Source organism: Diceros bicornis, chromosome 17 (assembly GCF_020826845.1).
Source record: "Diceros bicornis minor isolate mBicDic1 chromosome 17, mDicBic1.mat.cur, whole genome shotgun sequence".
In the NCBI taxonomy this organism is placed as follows: domain Eukaryota; kingdom Metazoa; phylum Chordata; class Mammalia; order Perissodactyla; family Rhinocerotidae; genus Diceros; species Diceros bicornis.
In genome coordinates, this window is record NC_080756.1 from 27,776,308 (window position 1) to 27,793,302 (window position 16,995).

The 16,995-nt window shown below is 34.9% G+C and overlaps 1 protein-coding gene across 2 annotated transcripts in view; it reads right to left on the reverse strand.

Moving 5' to 3' along the window:
- Positions 1-16,995, reverse strand: part of CNTN1 (contactin 1) — a 347,630-nt gene that overhangs the window by 80,296 nt on the left and 250,339 nt on the right. For both annotated transcript variants that reach the window (XM_058558501.1, XM_058558502.1), the window contains one exon: positions 10,979-11,099. In XM_058558501.1, the coding sequence (XP_058414484.1) occupies positions 10,979-11,099 (121 nt within the window). The remainder of the gene's footprint in view (positions 1-10,978; positions 11,100-16,995) is intronic.

Sequence of the window (16,995 nt, forward strand, 5' to 3'; positions counted from 1 at the left end):
TAGAAAGTTCTAGGTTTTAAAGTTTTAAAATATTAGCTATAGAAGTTTTAGAAATTAGTTATAGATTTTATTTATTCACATTGTCTGGCAGAATTCTAGTACAATGAGAAAACTGGCCTGGGGTTCCAAGATGATTGTCACGAAGTAGATGGGTAATACAGGGCAGGGCTCTTTCAGAGTCCACATTTGTAAAATGAAGCAGTAGAAATTGTCTCGATGACTTCTAGGAATAACTCTAGATTTTAAATTATATATTCAAATTTGAACATAAATGCAGAGATTTCCTAGAGCTGCTGTGAAGAAGTTGGAAGGAAAAGATGTAATTAATGCATGATTTGCCAATAATAGGACCAAGAAAATGTTTCCATATTTTTCAAAGAAAGAGTACTAATTAATCTGGAACATTTCCAAGAAAACGATTCAAAAATAATTTTGCCTGGACAGCGAAGAGAGGTATGCTCTGGATATGTACGCTGCTAATATAGAACAGCTGGGAGTAATAAATACTCAAGACTGGTTTCTGTAGAAAAGACCATTAGCCAATCATTATGATGGTTTAAAATATAGCAATATTATTAAGACTGAAAAATGTATTGACAACTTCCATCAGGTTATTTATTTGGCTATGTTACCTTAACTTATCCAACACAGGATTTAAAAGTCGGTTAGTCATCAACCAAAATGATCTCCTTAAGAAAGAATCTGGTAACCATGTCATTTGGCCAAGTAATAAAAACTTCAATGGATTACATCAAAGAAAGATGACGTCTAACTTATATCCATTTCCATTCTGCAACTGCATTTTGGCCTTAGAAATAAAGTGGAAAGCTTCATACACACACACACATACACTGTTCCCATCTAAATAAAAATCTACATAAAAAATATGAATATAAGCTTCTAATATAACAGTATAAACAATATAAACTTGATCTGGAGATACAATGATTTACATGTTTTGTATTATCTGCTTTAACTTCAGTTACTCTTTTTCCAAAACATTTTCAAATTTCACATAGCATTATGTTAGCTTGCGAATCAGACCAAAAGAAAAGTTTCAGATAGTTAAAATCTTTTTTCTTTTGTTTGTTTTTAAACTTAATCTGGCATTAAGAAATTTCATTTAATACAGCATATAAGAGGTAGAAAAGGGAGGATCTGAAAAGTATACTCATGATTGCATTTTCTATTTTGGCAATTTTAGTGGTAATCATTACGTTCAGCCAGGTGTCAGGAAGATCTTCCTAAGAGCCAGTAGCATTGCCAAGGAACATTTATAATACAGCAGAAATGCCATGGAGAGTGGCAAAACATGGATGTCAAAGCCTAATTTCTTGCTTTTGTGGCCTAATTTTATGGTCCATTTTTGAATGTTGTCCAATAGTGCACTCATGAAAGAGAATTTAGATTTGGCAAGCTGCATAAATGTTTCCACAAGTGCTGCCGAATAAATCCTGAAAAACCGTTCCCTCGTATGACACGTTTTTAGCTGAAGAGCTTTAAGCCCTCCAGAAATGTCTTTTGCTAAAGAACATTCCTACAGGGCTGTTCACATGTGTCAAAACTTAATGAAGTAACCTGGACTACACTTTTATGGGACCTCAGAAGTAGAACATTTACTACAACAACAACAAAAAAAGAAATTTGTATCACTCCTCTTAATTTGCCTTTTTACATAAGAAGCTTAAAAACATTTGAAGTCTGATAGCTGGTTCTTTTTTTGTTTTTTAACTAAGAATAGTTTTAAACTATAAAGGTCTTTTAAATATTAAGCAATTTATAGTGGTTTGAGTTCTAAATCCCTTTGGCTATATTAGACACACATCTGTTTTAAAAAGTAGATTCTGAAATTACCTCTTTCATTGACACAACATTATTTTAAATTGATGTCAATATATGCTCTCTTGATAGAAAAAAATCTTTCACTAAAATCTTTTATAAACAACTTTAAATGTCATAATACTAAGAATGGCATTATAATATCTTGTAAAGTTAACTTTTATATTAGTTCTGTAGCTGGGGAATGTTTCATGGTTATTTTGCTTTTGTTTTTTCCTTACTGTTGATACATAGTCAGGTTGAAGGGTTCTGTGATTAACTATAAATAACTTTTGAAACTAACTATCTTACTTAATGTAACTTACTGCTTAAGTTTAGCTGGCGAAAATGATGAATAGGGTGAGGGAAAAATCATGGCGTCAACTCCTTCCTCCCCACATGGGCCACCTTCCTCATTCCCATGTCACTCCCGACATTTTGTCAGATCTCCCTTCTGTGACTTCTAGCAAAACATTAATATCAGTTTTTCAATTGTCTGCTGATTGACTTCTATTTGGTTTGCACAGGACAAACTGGAGAAAAAGAGGTCCTTACTATCTTTTTGAAACACCATGCTAAAGTAACTTATCCTAAAAATATATTTTATAAACAAAACAATATGACTTGCAAACTACTTTCCATGGATTCCCTAGAATAATAATTTCTAAACACCAGTTAGATGACCGGCCCCGTGGGTTAGCGGTTAAGTGCGCGCGCTCTGATACTGTCGGCCCGGGTTCGGATTCCGGGTTCTTACCGATGCACTGCTTCTCCGGCCATGCTGAAGCCACGTCCCACATACAGCAACTAGAAGGATGTGCAACTATGACATACAGCTATCTACTGGGGCTTTGGGGAAAAGAAAGGGAGGAGGATTGGCAATAGATGTTAGATCAGAGCTGGTCTTCCTCAGCAAAAAGAGGAGGATTGGCATGGATGTTAGCTCAGGGCTGATCTTCCTCACACACACAAAAAAAAACACACAAAACAAAAAACACCAGTTAGAGAACACTTCGTCACAATCATCTTAGGGCCTTATTAAAAATAGAGATTACCAGCTCAAACCAGGTTTAAACAATCGCTCACTTTGGAATGCTATTAATTTGATGCCCATCATAATGATATTCTCTAAAAATATATTCAAAATTTATTTAAAGGAGAGATAGAAATGCATAGGGAAAAAAAGAGTGAAGGAGGGTTCTGGGGAAGGAAGCACAGTACATACTTTCCTCTATTGTCTTCAATAATCCAACTCTGGTCCCATAGCTGCAAGTCCCACTTGGTCTTTCTCAGATCTGGAGGTTAACTGGACCTACTTCCTTCTAAGGCTGTTTAGTGGCCATCACTTGCTCAAACATTATCTCTGGGTGTGCCATACTCCATGCCTTCTAATCGTATTATACTATCCTTGAAAAAAGAGCCCATAAGTACATATTTTCTTTATATTTTCAGTGTATTTTATGTCTGGTGATTTTTTAAAATTTTTATTTTGAGATAATTGTAGATTCACATGCAATTGTGAAAAATAATACAGGGAGGTCCTGTATATCCTTCACTCATCTCCTCACCATAACATTTCACATAACTAAGGTACGATAACACAGCCAGAAAATTAACATTCATATAATCCACCAAGCTAATTCAGATTTCACTAGTTTTATGTGCATTCATTTGTGTGTCTGTGTGTTTGTTTAGTTCTAAACAACTTTTAGTTTTATCACATGTGTAGACTTGTGGGACCACACCACAGTTAAGATGCAGAACAATTTGATTTTAAGGATCCCCCATGGTACCCTTTTACGGCTACAGCTATTTCCCCTCCACTGCCCTCCCTAACCCATGACAACGATTAATCTATTCTCTATCTCTATAATTTTGTCATTTCATGAATGCCATATAAATGGAATCATATAGTATATAACCTTCTGAGATTGGCTTTTTTCGCTCAGTGTCATTCCTTTCAGATACATCCAAGTTGTGTGTATCAGTAGATCATTCCTCTTTTATTGCTGAATAGTAGTCCATGGTACTGATATACCACAGTTTGTTTAACCATTCACCTGTTGAAAGGCATTTGGGTTGTTTCCAATTTTTGGCTATTATGAATAAAGCTGCTATAAACATTTGTGTATATATTTTTATGTGAACATAAGTTTTTATGTCTCGGATATAAATGCCCAAGAGTGCAAATACCGGGTCGTATGATAAGCATATGTTTAGAAACTACCATACTCTTTCCAGAGTGGATGTCCCATTTTACATTTTCACCAGCAATGTGTGAGTGACTCCATTTCTCTGCATCACTATTTTTTTTTCCAGTTTAGCCATTCTGTTAGGTATGTAGCGATATATCATTGTGGTTTTAAATGTGCATTTCCCTAATGACTAATGATGTTCAACATTTTTTATGTGTTTACTTGCCATTTGTATATCATCTTCAATGAAATGTCTATTCACGTCTTTTATCCTTTTTCATACTTGATTATTTTATTTTGAATTTTGAGAGTTCTTTATATATTCTACATACAAATCTTTTGTTGGATTTGTGATTTGCAAACATTTTCTCCCAGTCTGTAGCTTGTCTTTTCATAATCTTCATCGGGACTTTCACAAAGCAATAGTTTTTAATTTTGATGAGGTCCAGTTTATCACTTTTTCATTTTATTCATTATGCTTTTTGCGTCAGGTCTAAGAACTCTTCACCTAGCCCTAGGTGCTGAAGATTTTCACCTATAATTTTTTTCCTAAAAGTTCATAGTTTTACATTTTACATTTAATTCCATGTTCTATTTCAAGTTAATTTTGTATAACATTTGAGATTTAGGCCAAGGTTCTTTTTTTTTTTGTCTATGAATGCCCAATTGTTCCAGAATCGTTTATATAAAAGACTATCCTTCTTCCACTGAATTACTTTTGCATCCTTGTTAAAAATCAGTTGAGCATATTTTTATGGGTCATTTTCTGTGTCCAGTGCTGATGTATCACGGTTCACCAGGCCAATCTTTAATCTGGCTTAAGTAAATCCATCCCAGAGCTTTTAATTCAGAAACTTCCAAAGGGGGATTTAGAATTATGTATTTTAAAATAATCATAGTGGTAAATCTGCTGTACAGCCAAGTTTGGAAACTCTGCCCAGAGGTTGCACAAAGATTTTTCATGAATCTTTGCTGAGAAGGTTGGTGGTGAGGAAATGGAAGATGGCAGGTGACTCTGTGACTGCCTTTCATTAAATTACATTTATTAAGAAATATTTAACATTTAGAGAAATCTATAAAAATTAAGAAATGGCTACCTACGTCCTAACCACTCTGCTTAAGAAATAGAATGTTACTTATACAGACGTAGCCTCTTGTGGGCTTTCTCCCTTCTTCATTATATCCTCCTCCCTCCTGTCTCCAACCCGAGGTAACCACTCCGCTATATTTCATGATGATCATTTTCATGCATTTGCTACATTTGACCATATAAAATATGCACACACACATATGCATATACACACATACATACCGATACATGCCTGATTTGTGATTTTAATAGAAACCTGAAGTAAAAACAGCTACCAACTTGATCAGAGGGCAACTTATCATTCTCCCCAGTCTTCAAACCCAACCACAGCATACTCTGAAGTCTGATTTAGCTCAGTTTGCTTAGACACATCCATATGTTTACTGGTTTCTTTGCTCACCAGGCTTTTTGACATCTCAGAACTTTATTCTGGGATTATTTTCCTTCTTCCTGAAATTTAGCCATTAGACATTCCTTTGGACATAAGAGTCTCTCGGGGGATGAACTTTGTTTCTGTTTGCCTGAATATAAGTTTATTTTTTCCTCATTATGAAGTGATAATTTGTCTGGATATACACTTCTTGGTGGACGGTTATTTTTCTTTCCGCACGTTGAAGACATTATTCCATGGTTGTATTGGTTATCTACAGTTCTCGATCAGGGACTCTCATGAAAGTTATAATCAAGATGTTGGTCAAGGCAACAGTCATCTGAAAGCTTGGCTGGAGGATCTGCTCCAGGATGAAGAATATGCTCTCTAGATGGCTCTCTCAAATGACTGGGAAGTCAGTGCTGGTTATCATAGAAGGCCTCATTTCCTCCTCATGTAGGCTTCTCTAAGAGACTGCTGAAACATCCTCATGACATGGCAGCTGGCTTCCTCGTGATTGAGAGTTCCAAAAACCACAGCAGAAGCAGCAATGTGATCTATGACAGTGGTCAGCACTGTCACCTCTGCTGGCACATAGACCAAGAGTGAGAGGGATTACACAAGGGTTGGTATACCAGAAAGCGAGGCTCATTGGGGGCCATGTTGAAGTCTGGCTTCCTCAATTACCTTGTGACTTTTACTGTTGCTGCTGAGCAGTCCGCTGTCGGTGTATTGCTCTGCCTTTGCAAAAAAAATGTATTTTTCACTCTTGCTGTTCTTATAATCTTCTATGTGTCTTGAATGTTCTGCAGCTTTATTTATTTATTTTTATTAATTTTTCTTGTGTTTCATCATCATTCTTGAAAATGAGGAGTCATGTTTGTCACTAATTCCCCCAAATTTGTAGTCATTATCTTTTGAAAATTGTTTCTCTCCTTCTTTCTCTAATATTTATTCTGGCAATCCAATTTGACAAATATTACTTTCCCATTACATCCTTAATGTCATAATCTTTTTTTCATAATCTGTCTTTGTTTTTCTGTGCTGAAATATGGTAATTTCCCCATATGTATCTTTTAGGTCTCTTATCTTTTCCTAATCTGTCTCTAATTGTTGTTTAACCCATCTATTGATTTTTTATTTTTAACAATTATGTTTATCATTTATAGGTATTCTTCTTTTTTCCCCCCAAACTGCCTCATTTTTATAGTATCTTATTTCCACCTCATTTTTACCATTTCCTCTCTTATCTATTTAAAGGTTTTGGCATGATTATTTTTGTTCTTATTCTGATGATTAGAGTATATGAAGTACTATTAGAGTATCTAATTCTATTGTTTTGTTCACCCTCCCCCCCCAATTCTCTTTCATCATGGGCTTGTTTGTCATTTTTTGCATAATTTCATATTTGATTCATCTAAATTTGGTGGAATCCTGAGGGGGCTGAGTTGAAGCCTTGCTATTTCAGAGAAGGTAGTCTTTTGCCTTTGCCGGGGCTGTGAGGAAGAATGTTTATTGATTTATCTAAAATTGTTGGTACTTTTAGTGAAAGAGATTTTAGAGCAGTGAATCAACGTATTGCCAGATGATAATAAATAGTTTTGACTTCTTTCAATCAGTGCAGCTTGAATTCTATATATTGGGCTTCCAGGACAATATGGTTTGAATAAAGGTTACTTTTTGCAAAAATAATCTCTATACTGTAGAAAGACTAGCAGAAATATTTCCAAACTGAAAGGATAGAACTAATATAAAAGGCAGCTTTGGAAATCTAAAGTGAAAATTACACGGCCAATATGACCTCTTGATTTGAAATTGTTCACATAATTGGAGAAACAGACAGTGCGTGCCACTTTTATGGTCTCTTCTCCTTGAGCATCTGTGGACTCAGTTAGTGGGTAAATAAATTGAAGTGCTAAAGCTTTTTGCAAGTAAACATTTATGGCTGTTACAAAAAGACAATAGCTTGTATCTGATTACTGGGCCATTTTCTGTAAACTGTTTTTGGTTGACAACAATTGCTATTGTCTTCCTTATTTCTCAGTCCCACCACACATTAAACAGATAAAAAGAGGAGTAAGTTTTCTCTGGGGAAAAAGCTCCATGAAATCAGATCCAATGTTACACTTTCCTTCGGCCGTATTTTTCCTATATTTAATTTCAGTTTTATATTTAGAAGCACTCAGATTTAACTAATTTACAGCCTCCATTCTAAACTCAATTTAAAATAACGATAAAAGGCATAAGCCTAAAATACATTTTTCTCTCTCATACAAATTAATTCCATCAAGCTTTATGCATATACTCACACTCACCCATCCATGACTATAAATGTGTACACACACACACACATACGCACACACACACACACATATACAGAGGATATGGAGAGCACAACAATTTTCACTATATATTAATTTCCCTCAAGGTAACATAGGCTAAATGATTGTCTAAGTTATGCCTAAATTATGTCTGAATATTTCTACTTTTGTTTTAGCTTTCTGATAGGCTTCATAATAGTTTATGCAGTAAACTAGCTTTATTGTCAAAATATTTCTTAGTGATCATCAGAAGAAATTACTTTCCCCTCTACTCTGTTCACTGTTCCTCTCATAGCACTAATTTCAGAATCTGTAGTTCAGATCATTGATATCTGAATATGAATTAGAAATAGTTCATCTCAAATCTGGCAAGTTCTTATAGAGGTCTAACATCTTTAATATATAACATGTTTAATATGCCTTGAGAAACAGGTATATTCTTGAGGCGTTGAGTGAAAATTGAATTTTTCTAAAGTAATTCACAATCTAAATGTGCTATTAGACTTTACTACATGAAATTTATTAGTTTTTTTACTAGTATGAAATGAATTATCATCTTTTAGTTTCTCTTTTTAGAGAGTCTTGACCTAAATGATAAAAAAAGAATAATAGATTAAGCTTTTTAACCTTGTAGCCAAAAACGGCCTTTTGGGCCATTGCTGGCTATGGAAATCTGATAAAAATTATAAATACTCTTCCTAGGAAAATGCTCATACACATGGAATTTTACATACAACTTCAGGAGGTTCATGGACGCCTTGAAGCCTATCCATGGACTCCAGGTTATAATTTCCTGAACTAGATGAAAAAACATAACTAAGTGGTTAAATGGACCAATAGTAATATTATTTAAGGCATGGTACATCTTCTTATATGTTACTCATCATTATTATAAGAAATAAAGAAAACTACTTAATTTTTATATCCCATGGTTTAAATACACAAAGTATATTTGAAGGTCTACTTCATATACATTTTGATGCAAGCTATGCAGAAATGCATTTGACTATTTTAATTGCAAATTTCTCTTGATATAAAATGAATACCTTTTATATTATTAGAAACAAAGTTTGCAGAATGATTATGACTGAAAACAGTGCTAAGCAATACTTTTCATCTACTTGGATCATTTTATTAACATCTTGCTAGAGGGAAGGGACTTAAAGTGCTGTATAATATTTCTACTGAGTACACTTCCCAGGTTCATTTGCTTTAAGGTATTTTTCTGGTGACTAAAAGGCTTTAGAAAAAAAACTTCATATTTCTATATAATACCTGCTATAGCTTCTTTTTGTTGGTTTTACCTCCATAAAAAATACACGTTATGATGATCATTAATAACCTAAGGATGTATGGATAATATTACTATTACTCTCGATTATATCTGTAAAACTTCCTCTTCTCTCTGAACACTGGGAGTTTACTAAGACGTAATTATATGAAGACACTGATGTATGTGCATTCTAACATAACCCCTATTGTAACATTAGTGCTAAATTATTTAATATGCAAACAATTGCAATTAAATACATATATAGGCTATTGCAATTAAATACATATATATATAGGCTATAGCTTAACAGCTAAGTGGTCTGACCAGAGAGAACAGTGAACTAGTCCCTCTCCCTGATAATTCTCAAAGACAGCAGATATCCCAGATAACAAAATACTCTTAATGAGAATACTGAACCTAAATGAACTTTCTTTGATTTAGCATTTTGTAGCCTTGGAGTTTTATTAATTTTCAATAAGTGGTGTGTGGAATGAATGTCTAAGGTCATTTGGATAAGAAACTGCGTAGACTTCTTATTACTCTATTGAATAACTTATTAAATTGGAATAAAAGGCTTTTCAGCATTTTCCCAGGGTGACTTGGGGACTCCATATTATTATTGCTCTGGAGGGAAATGCAGGAGGTGCATGAGATTGAGTGAAATTATATTGATCTGGATCTGGAAGGGGTATTAAGACAAACAAATCACAGATATCATCTTATTTACTAAGTATTTGTCTGTGCAAAAATTGACTGAAAATGTGCAATTAAATGATGGTCAACAAATATTTCTAGTAGGTGAAATGTGAAAAAATAGAAATTTTAACCTGATGCTGAGAAAGAGAGAGAAAAAGAGAGCTAAGAAACTAGGCAACTGAATTCTGCAGCTCACTAAATATTACTAAAAAATGCTTATGTGAATTTCACAACTTAGTAGAGAAGATAATTCATGTGCACAGATTGCTATAAAACACACTCGAGAAAGGAGTAACTGTTATGAAAGTTTAGAAGAGAGGGCCTTATATTTAGGACATAGGAAAGGACTCATGAATTTGGTAATCCTTGAGCCAAGCCATGAAGGATGGATAAGATTTGAGCAGTAAACAATGAGAACAGGACATAGAAGGAACGCTGTAAACCAAGGAACAGAGGTAGAAATCCTAGGATATTTTTTGGACTAGTGAGACAGTGGAGTTGGTGATGAGACATTAAAGCTAAATAGACTGAGGTCAATGCATGGAACTTCTTGGGTGCTTAGCTAAAAGGAATGATCTTCACTCTGTAGGCAATGAGTGAAGAGCCGATGAATGATTTTAGACATGATGTGACACGTTCTGACCTGGCCTCACAGCTATACAGCAGAGGCCAGTAGCAAAGGGGTTGTATTTTCGATAAGTGTGTATCCCAGCACATTCTCAATTATTTATAAGAACAAAAGTACTGGTCTAAAAACCAGCAACGTTAGAAAAATGATACATGTATAAATTGTATAAATTAACTTTTTATTCTAAGATGATAGTGATACATACGTAACAATTGGGGTTATAGTAAACAGCACCAGTATCTTTTTTCAATAAAAAATAAAAAAGGAAACAGCATTAAACTCAAAACACTAAAAGTATTAGCAGAAACTGAGAAATTCTGGTAAGTACTAAGTTTAAAGGCATAAACATTTAGTGGGAGGTATGTGGTATAAGCTTCTAGAAGAAATGTAGTTAGTAAAACAAACAAAATCAATGTTGTTTACTAATTGTCTGGCACAAATCATTCTTGGGCATGGGTGAAAAGCTGTTCTCAAGGATCAAGACTCTAAATATATCAGAATATGTGCCAGAGTTACCAGAAGATTATACATATTTATGCAAGTCAAATACCTTTGGTTTTGTAATTTTGAGCTGTTGAAACTCTTACCTCGCACAACAAGGTCAGCTGAGGCTGAGGAATTGTCCACAATGGTCTGAGCGGTGCATGTGTATCTCCCGGCATGTTTCAGCTGGGCATTCCGGATGAGCAGTTCCCCATTGGAATCCAGCTGTTAGCAAAAACAGCAGTCATTCAAATCAGTACATTTTCCACCAATTATATGGCATTTAGGATACAAGAGGTACATTTTCCCCCTAACGAAATGAACACCATTAAAAGGCATCTGTTTTAGATATGCTAACCGTACATCTTTGCTCAGGTTACTTACACTCTGGGCTTCCGTTATCTCAACTGAAAAATAAAATGAGTGAATTAATTACTTAAGGTCCTTTTTAGCTATAACATCTTTAACATTCTATTATTTCTATTATCAGAGGGCCACACTGAGAGAAACCAAGGGATGAAACTATTTCCTCGGTATCTTTTAAAGAGAAATGTTAAAGTCTAAAAATCTTAGTGCTAAATGTCAATAAGGATAAATAAGTACTACACGGCTAGGAAGAATTATTAACTTGGTTTGGCCAAGCCTATCTAATTGATTAGTTTCAAGATGTGCCACAGTTCATTTTAGAAAGATACTAAAAGTTTGCAGAAACTGTCAAAAAGGACAATTCTACTTACACTATCTCTTTTTGCCAAAATATAAGCTCCATGTTGGCAAGAATTTCTGTTTTGTTCATTGCTCTATTTCCAGTGCTCAGAAGAGCATTCACTGTATATTTTGAAGGAGGCTTGGGGAAATTTTGCTTGTGAATGATAAGGCACCATCTTAAAGCAATTTCTAAAAATAGCTAATATTTCTTGAATGCCTATTCTGTACCAGGTCCTGGGCTATGCAAACAGATTATCTCATTCAACTCTTTTCCTCTGAGATAGGTCCTATTATGTTCATTTTATTAAAGATAAAAGTGAGACTTAGAGTAGCCAAGTAATTTAACTTAAGATCAGCTTGTTTGGTGGTGGGAATATGCCAAAGTCCATACTCATTATCTCCAAAATATTACTTAGAGAAAAATTTGGAAAACTCAATTTTTAAATAAACATTTGGTTTTCCTGAGAACCAAAGATACTGATTTACTATTCCAATCATAGATGTCCAGATATATCAAAGGATGAAAAATTAATGGTTAGGTTAATGTTTTACATAATAGTTAGGGGAATTATTTATGTGACATGTTAGGCCTGCAAATTTTTAAATTTTCAATTTTTGATGACTATATGTGGAATGAATGCTCTTCACCATAGTTTCTACCAGTGGTCCCTTCATATTTTATGTCGTCTGCTGGTCTTGGAAAGTGTTTAGGTTTGCAATCCTTGCTTGATTAATGAGGTTAATAATGGCTAGTTATAATCTGAGCAGATTGGTTCAGTTGGTTGTAATAGAATACGGATATCTCTAGATAAAGAACTCGTCATAGTTCCTTGATATCAGCCACTCAATAAAAACATAGCTAGAGGTTATACAATTTAATATCAGTTGGGGTCTTCCTGTCCCTTGAGGTCTAGATTGGCTAAAAATCCAGTTTCCAAGATTTCTGCAAATTTCTGGGGAAAAGGAGCTCTTTTCTTCTGTTCTCTTAGTCTGCTATTTCTTTGACACACCAAGGAGCCCCAGACTAGAAATTCAGCCCTTTCTCTACTTTATCATAAAACCACAAGAAGTATTCCCTAGTAAAGTGAGGTTACTGAAGAATTGAAGGTGATGGAACTGGTTGTATCCCACGAGGCAGGGCAAGCCAACACTAAAAATTATCATCCATTACATGGTTCTGTTCTTAAAAGTCCTATTGGTTATATTTTTGCTAGGAATTTCTCAGTGACCTTCACCTTTCCCAGTGCCCTGCCATCTTGCTGGCACTCACTCCCACTCCCATCTCTTTCTTCTCCCTTCTCGAAACAAAGAATTATTTTTCTTTCCTTGTATTAAGCTGCTTAGTTCTTTGATGGTTGCCTGGACTCTGACAATACCTATTGCTCAAAACCTTACTTTCTGCTGTTAGTTTTTTCCATTTCTTCACCTCGACTCCTCAATCCATTCTAATCTGGTTCCCACTTCTTCAACTCATCTTACTTGACTTCCTAATAGCATTTGACCTTCCTTCCCAAAACACTCAACTTTTCTGGTCATCTGTGACAACACACTTTCCAAAAACTTTGAGGACATTCTCAACCCCTCCTCTTCCTCAACTTCCTTATAATTCCATCATAAATTCTTGAATTTATCCATTCCTTTCCATCACTACTGCCTCTGCCCTTATCCAAGCTACTAATATCTCTCACTGAACTACTATATCCTATTTGGTCATGACCTCCACCTCATCCCACTTTATTCTTTTCTCCACTTGGCACCTAGAGTTACCTTTTAAAAATGCAAATATTATCAAATCACCCCAACTGTAAAAACAAACAAACTGAAACCTTTAAAAATTTTCCCCTTCCTGGAATAAAAGCCCAAAGTGTCATAATGGCCAACCTGGTCCATTCTCTAGATTTGGTCCAATATTCCAGCTCCTCTAGTGCCACCATTTTACTTATACTCTGCTCTTCAGAAAAACATTCCCTTTTTAGGACCTTAAATGCGTCTTGTTCTCTCCCATCTCTGTCTCTCCATGGTCTTTCCTCTCCTGGAATGTGATCCCCTCATACCCCACCCCCTTACCCCTTTCACCTAAATAACACATACCTTCCCTCCACCGATACCAGTTCAAGTCATTTCCTCAAGCAAGTCTTTCCATTTTCTCTTCTTATATTTTGTCATAGCATCTTATCTCATATTATCTATCTCAATTGCAATACATATTTCTACCTTATATGATTAAAGTTGGTCTCCCTGGAGGACTGTAAGTTTTATGCGAGGAGGAAATATGTCTGTTTTGCTCAGCATTGTATTCCAGGAATACAATGAGCTCTATGTGTTGTATCTGCAGGAGCAGCACAGTGCCAGGAAGACAATAATACTAAATACGCATTGTTTGAATGAACTAGTCAACTTGCTTATCAAGAATTCTGGCATTTGCTCTTAAGATAATATATGTTTACTTCTTTTCAGCTACAAGCAGAATTAGGTTAGCAAGTTCATATAGCCCATGACAATCACAACATTTCTTTTTTTTTTTTTTTAAAGATTTTATTTATTTATTTATTTTCCCCCCAAAGCCCCAGTAGATAGTTGTATGTCATAGCTGCACATCCTTCTAGTTGCTGTATGTGGGACACGGCCTCAGCATGGCCGGAGAAGCGGTGCGTCGGTGCGCGCCCGGGATCTGAACCCCAGCCGCCAGCAGTGGAGTGCGCGCACTTAACCGCTAAGCCACGGAGCCGGCCTGACAATCACAACATTTCTTAAGCACATAATAAGACTTATTTTGGTGTCAGGAAGAAGTGCACTCTCTTGCTACCTCCTCCGATTACCCTCTCACTGACCTCCTGTGCCCCAGCCGCTGTGAGCAACTTACCTTTTCCAAGAGTTCTCTTTCCTGTAGACCTTTGTACATATCACTTGCATTGCCTGGATTCCCCGGTCTCCCATTTCTATCATTTGGCTAACTTCAAGTCATAGTTTAGATGCTCCTTTCTTCTCTGGAATCCAAAGTCTGGGCTAGGGGTTGTCCTTTGTACATGTTCATTGTAACCATCCCTTTCTACTATAATTGTTTAATTGTTCATTTCTTCTATTAGACTCTAATTCCTTGAGGGAGGGACTAGGTCTTATTTATTATTACATACAAACTACTTAATGTAATATCTGACATGAAGGAGGAATTCAACAAATAAATATTGCATAAATGAACTAATAAATACCTATCACCTAAAACGTTTTTATTAAATTCTTTTGATAATTTCATATGATTTTTTCAGGTAAGATAATGATAATGTTATAAGATAAAATAGCTGAATTGAGAACATATTCATATACATGAGATCAACTTCATTAATACATTTAAAATTATTTATACACTAATTTCATGAAGAAATATAAAAGTTTTAGGAATAATGTGCAAATTTATAGAGAAAAAAATGCAGTTAACATATAAGAAAATGGAAACCTCTAAGTTTTCCAGCCACCCATAAGTGTTGTAAAGAATTTGGCCTCGAGCCAGCCTTGATGGCCTAATGGTTAAAGTTCGCTTCGCTCAACTTCGGCAGCCCCAGTTCAGTTCCCAGGCATGGAACACAACCACTCTTCTGTCAGTAGCCATGCTGCGGCAGCAGCTCACATAAAAGAACTAGAAGGACTTACAAGTAGAATATACAACTATGTACTGGGGTTTTGGGTGGGGTAAAAAAAAGAGAGAGAGGAAGATTGACAACAGATGTTAGCTCAGGGCGAATCTTTTCTAGAAAAAAAAAAAAAAAGTACTAGTGCCCTTCATTGTTAAGGAAAAAAAAAAAGAATTTGGCCTTGCCCCAAGAGAGGTCTGCTCTTTGCCTCAGTTTCTGGAAGGTAATCTATACTATCTTTCTTTGCCTGGGTATCTTGGGTCGTACTGGGTCATCTAACAATGTGATTTAGGGTGGGAGTCAGCCACACCTATATAGTTTTAGAGTAGAGGCTGGTCATGTTGGAAAGACCATCATGGTGATTTAGGGTAGGAGCTTAGGGTCATGCGATATCAGTCAACCTAGAGTTTAACTCTTTGGGCTATCAATCAATCATGATTAAGCCCTGAGAAAAATCTCGACACCAAAGCTCAAGTAAGCTTCCCTGGTTGGCAATACTCTGTGCATATTGCCACACACCAAAGCTGACAGAGTAGTGCATCTTGACTCCACAGACAGAGAACAATGGAAGCTCTGTGTTTGGTACTTCTCCTGGACTCTGCCCTATGCACTTCTTCTCTTGGCTGATTTTAATCTGTGTGCTTTTCCTTTAATAAACTGTAACCCTGAATATAATAGCTTTCAGGGAGTTTTGTGAGTCTCTTCTAGCACACTGAAACTGAGGATGGTTTTGGCAACCCCTGAAACTTGAAGTTGATTTCAGAAGTGAAGATGGTCTTGGAGACTGTGCCCGACTTTGTAGTTGGTCTAACTCCTCGTACTATACTTGTTAGAATTCATCTCAGAGAGGAGGTAAAGAAATATTATTTTATTATTTATAATTCTATTTAAAAAATATTTGAGGTAAGGAGGGAGTAAAATTGTGTATATGGGGAAGATAATAAAAGATTTTTTCTTGAGCTGTTATAAGGCTAATTGTAAATATTTCTTGGTAATCTTCTAGTGAGAAAAATAAAATAATATAAAATAATTATAGTAAAATAAAATAATTTAAACATTATATATTTGTAAAACAGACTGCTTTAATGTGCTTTAGCATTCTCAAGATCACTGCACTTTGACACTAAATATTCATTAATAGGAACATATTAAGTAAAATCTTTCAAACTATTATGACACAAGATCATAACTATATTTGAGAAAGAATAATTTTTCCATAAAAATAAAAAGCACTTAGTTCTATTATATTCTTTCATTATGTGAACTCACTACTTTCGTTGCTTCATGTGTCTAATTGAAAGATAATTCTGTTGTTAAACTCCCACTATTTCAATGAGACATGTGATTAGATTAGAATTAAAAAAATTAAATGCTTCAGAAATTTAAAATGTTTTTTAATCAACCTTGCAATAAAAAAAATTGAGGGCAGAAAAATAATATAAAATAAACAAGTTGTGGCACCAAAATTGCCCTTTTAAAAATATTTCTATGATGTAGACCTAATATTCTTTTTTCTTAATAAAATTGCTATCTTTTTTTCCCCAAACTCTCAGTTTGAAACATATTTCAGTTTACATATTCATTCATTTTATTCTGAGAGGAATAATGTGGTCATGCTTTTTATACTTTTCACATGTAATGAAAAATAAACCATTTTATGTCATAATATCATATTAAATTTACACTTATTGAATCTTATTGAATCTTCAGAATAAACTCTTTAAAAACTTTTAATTAGACTATTCTAAAAATGTAATGCTAAACTCATTTTAAAAGTCAGCTCT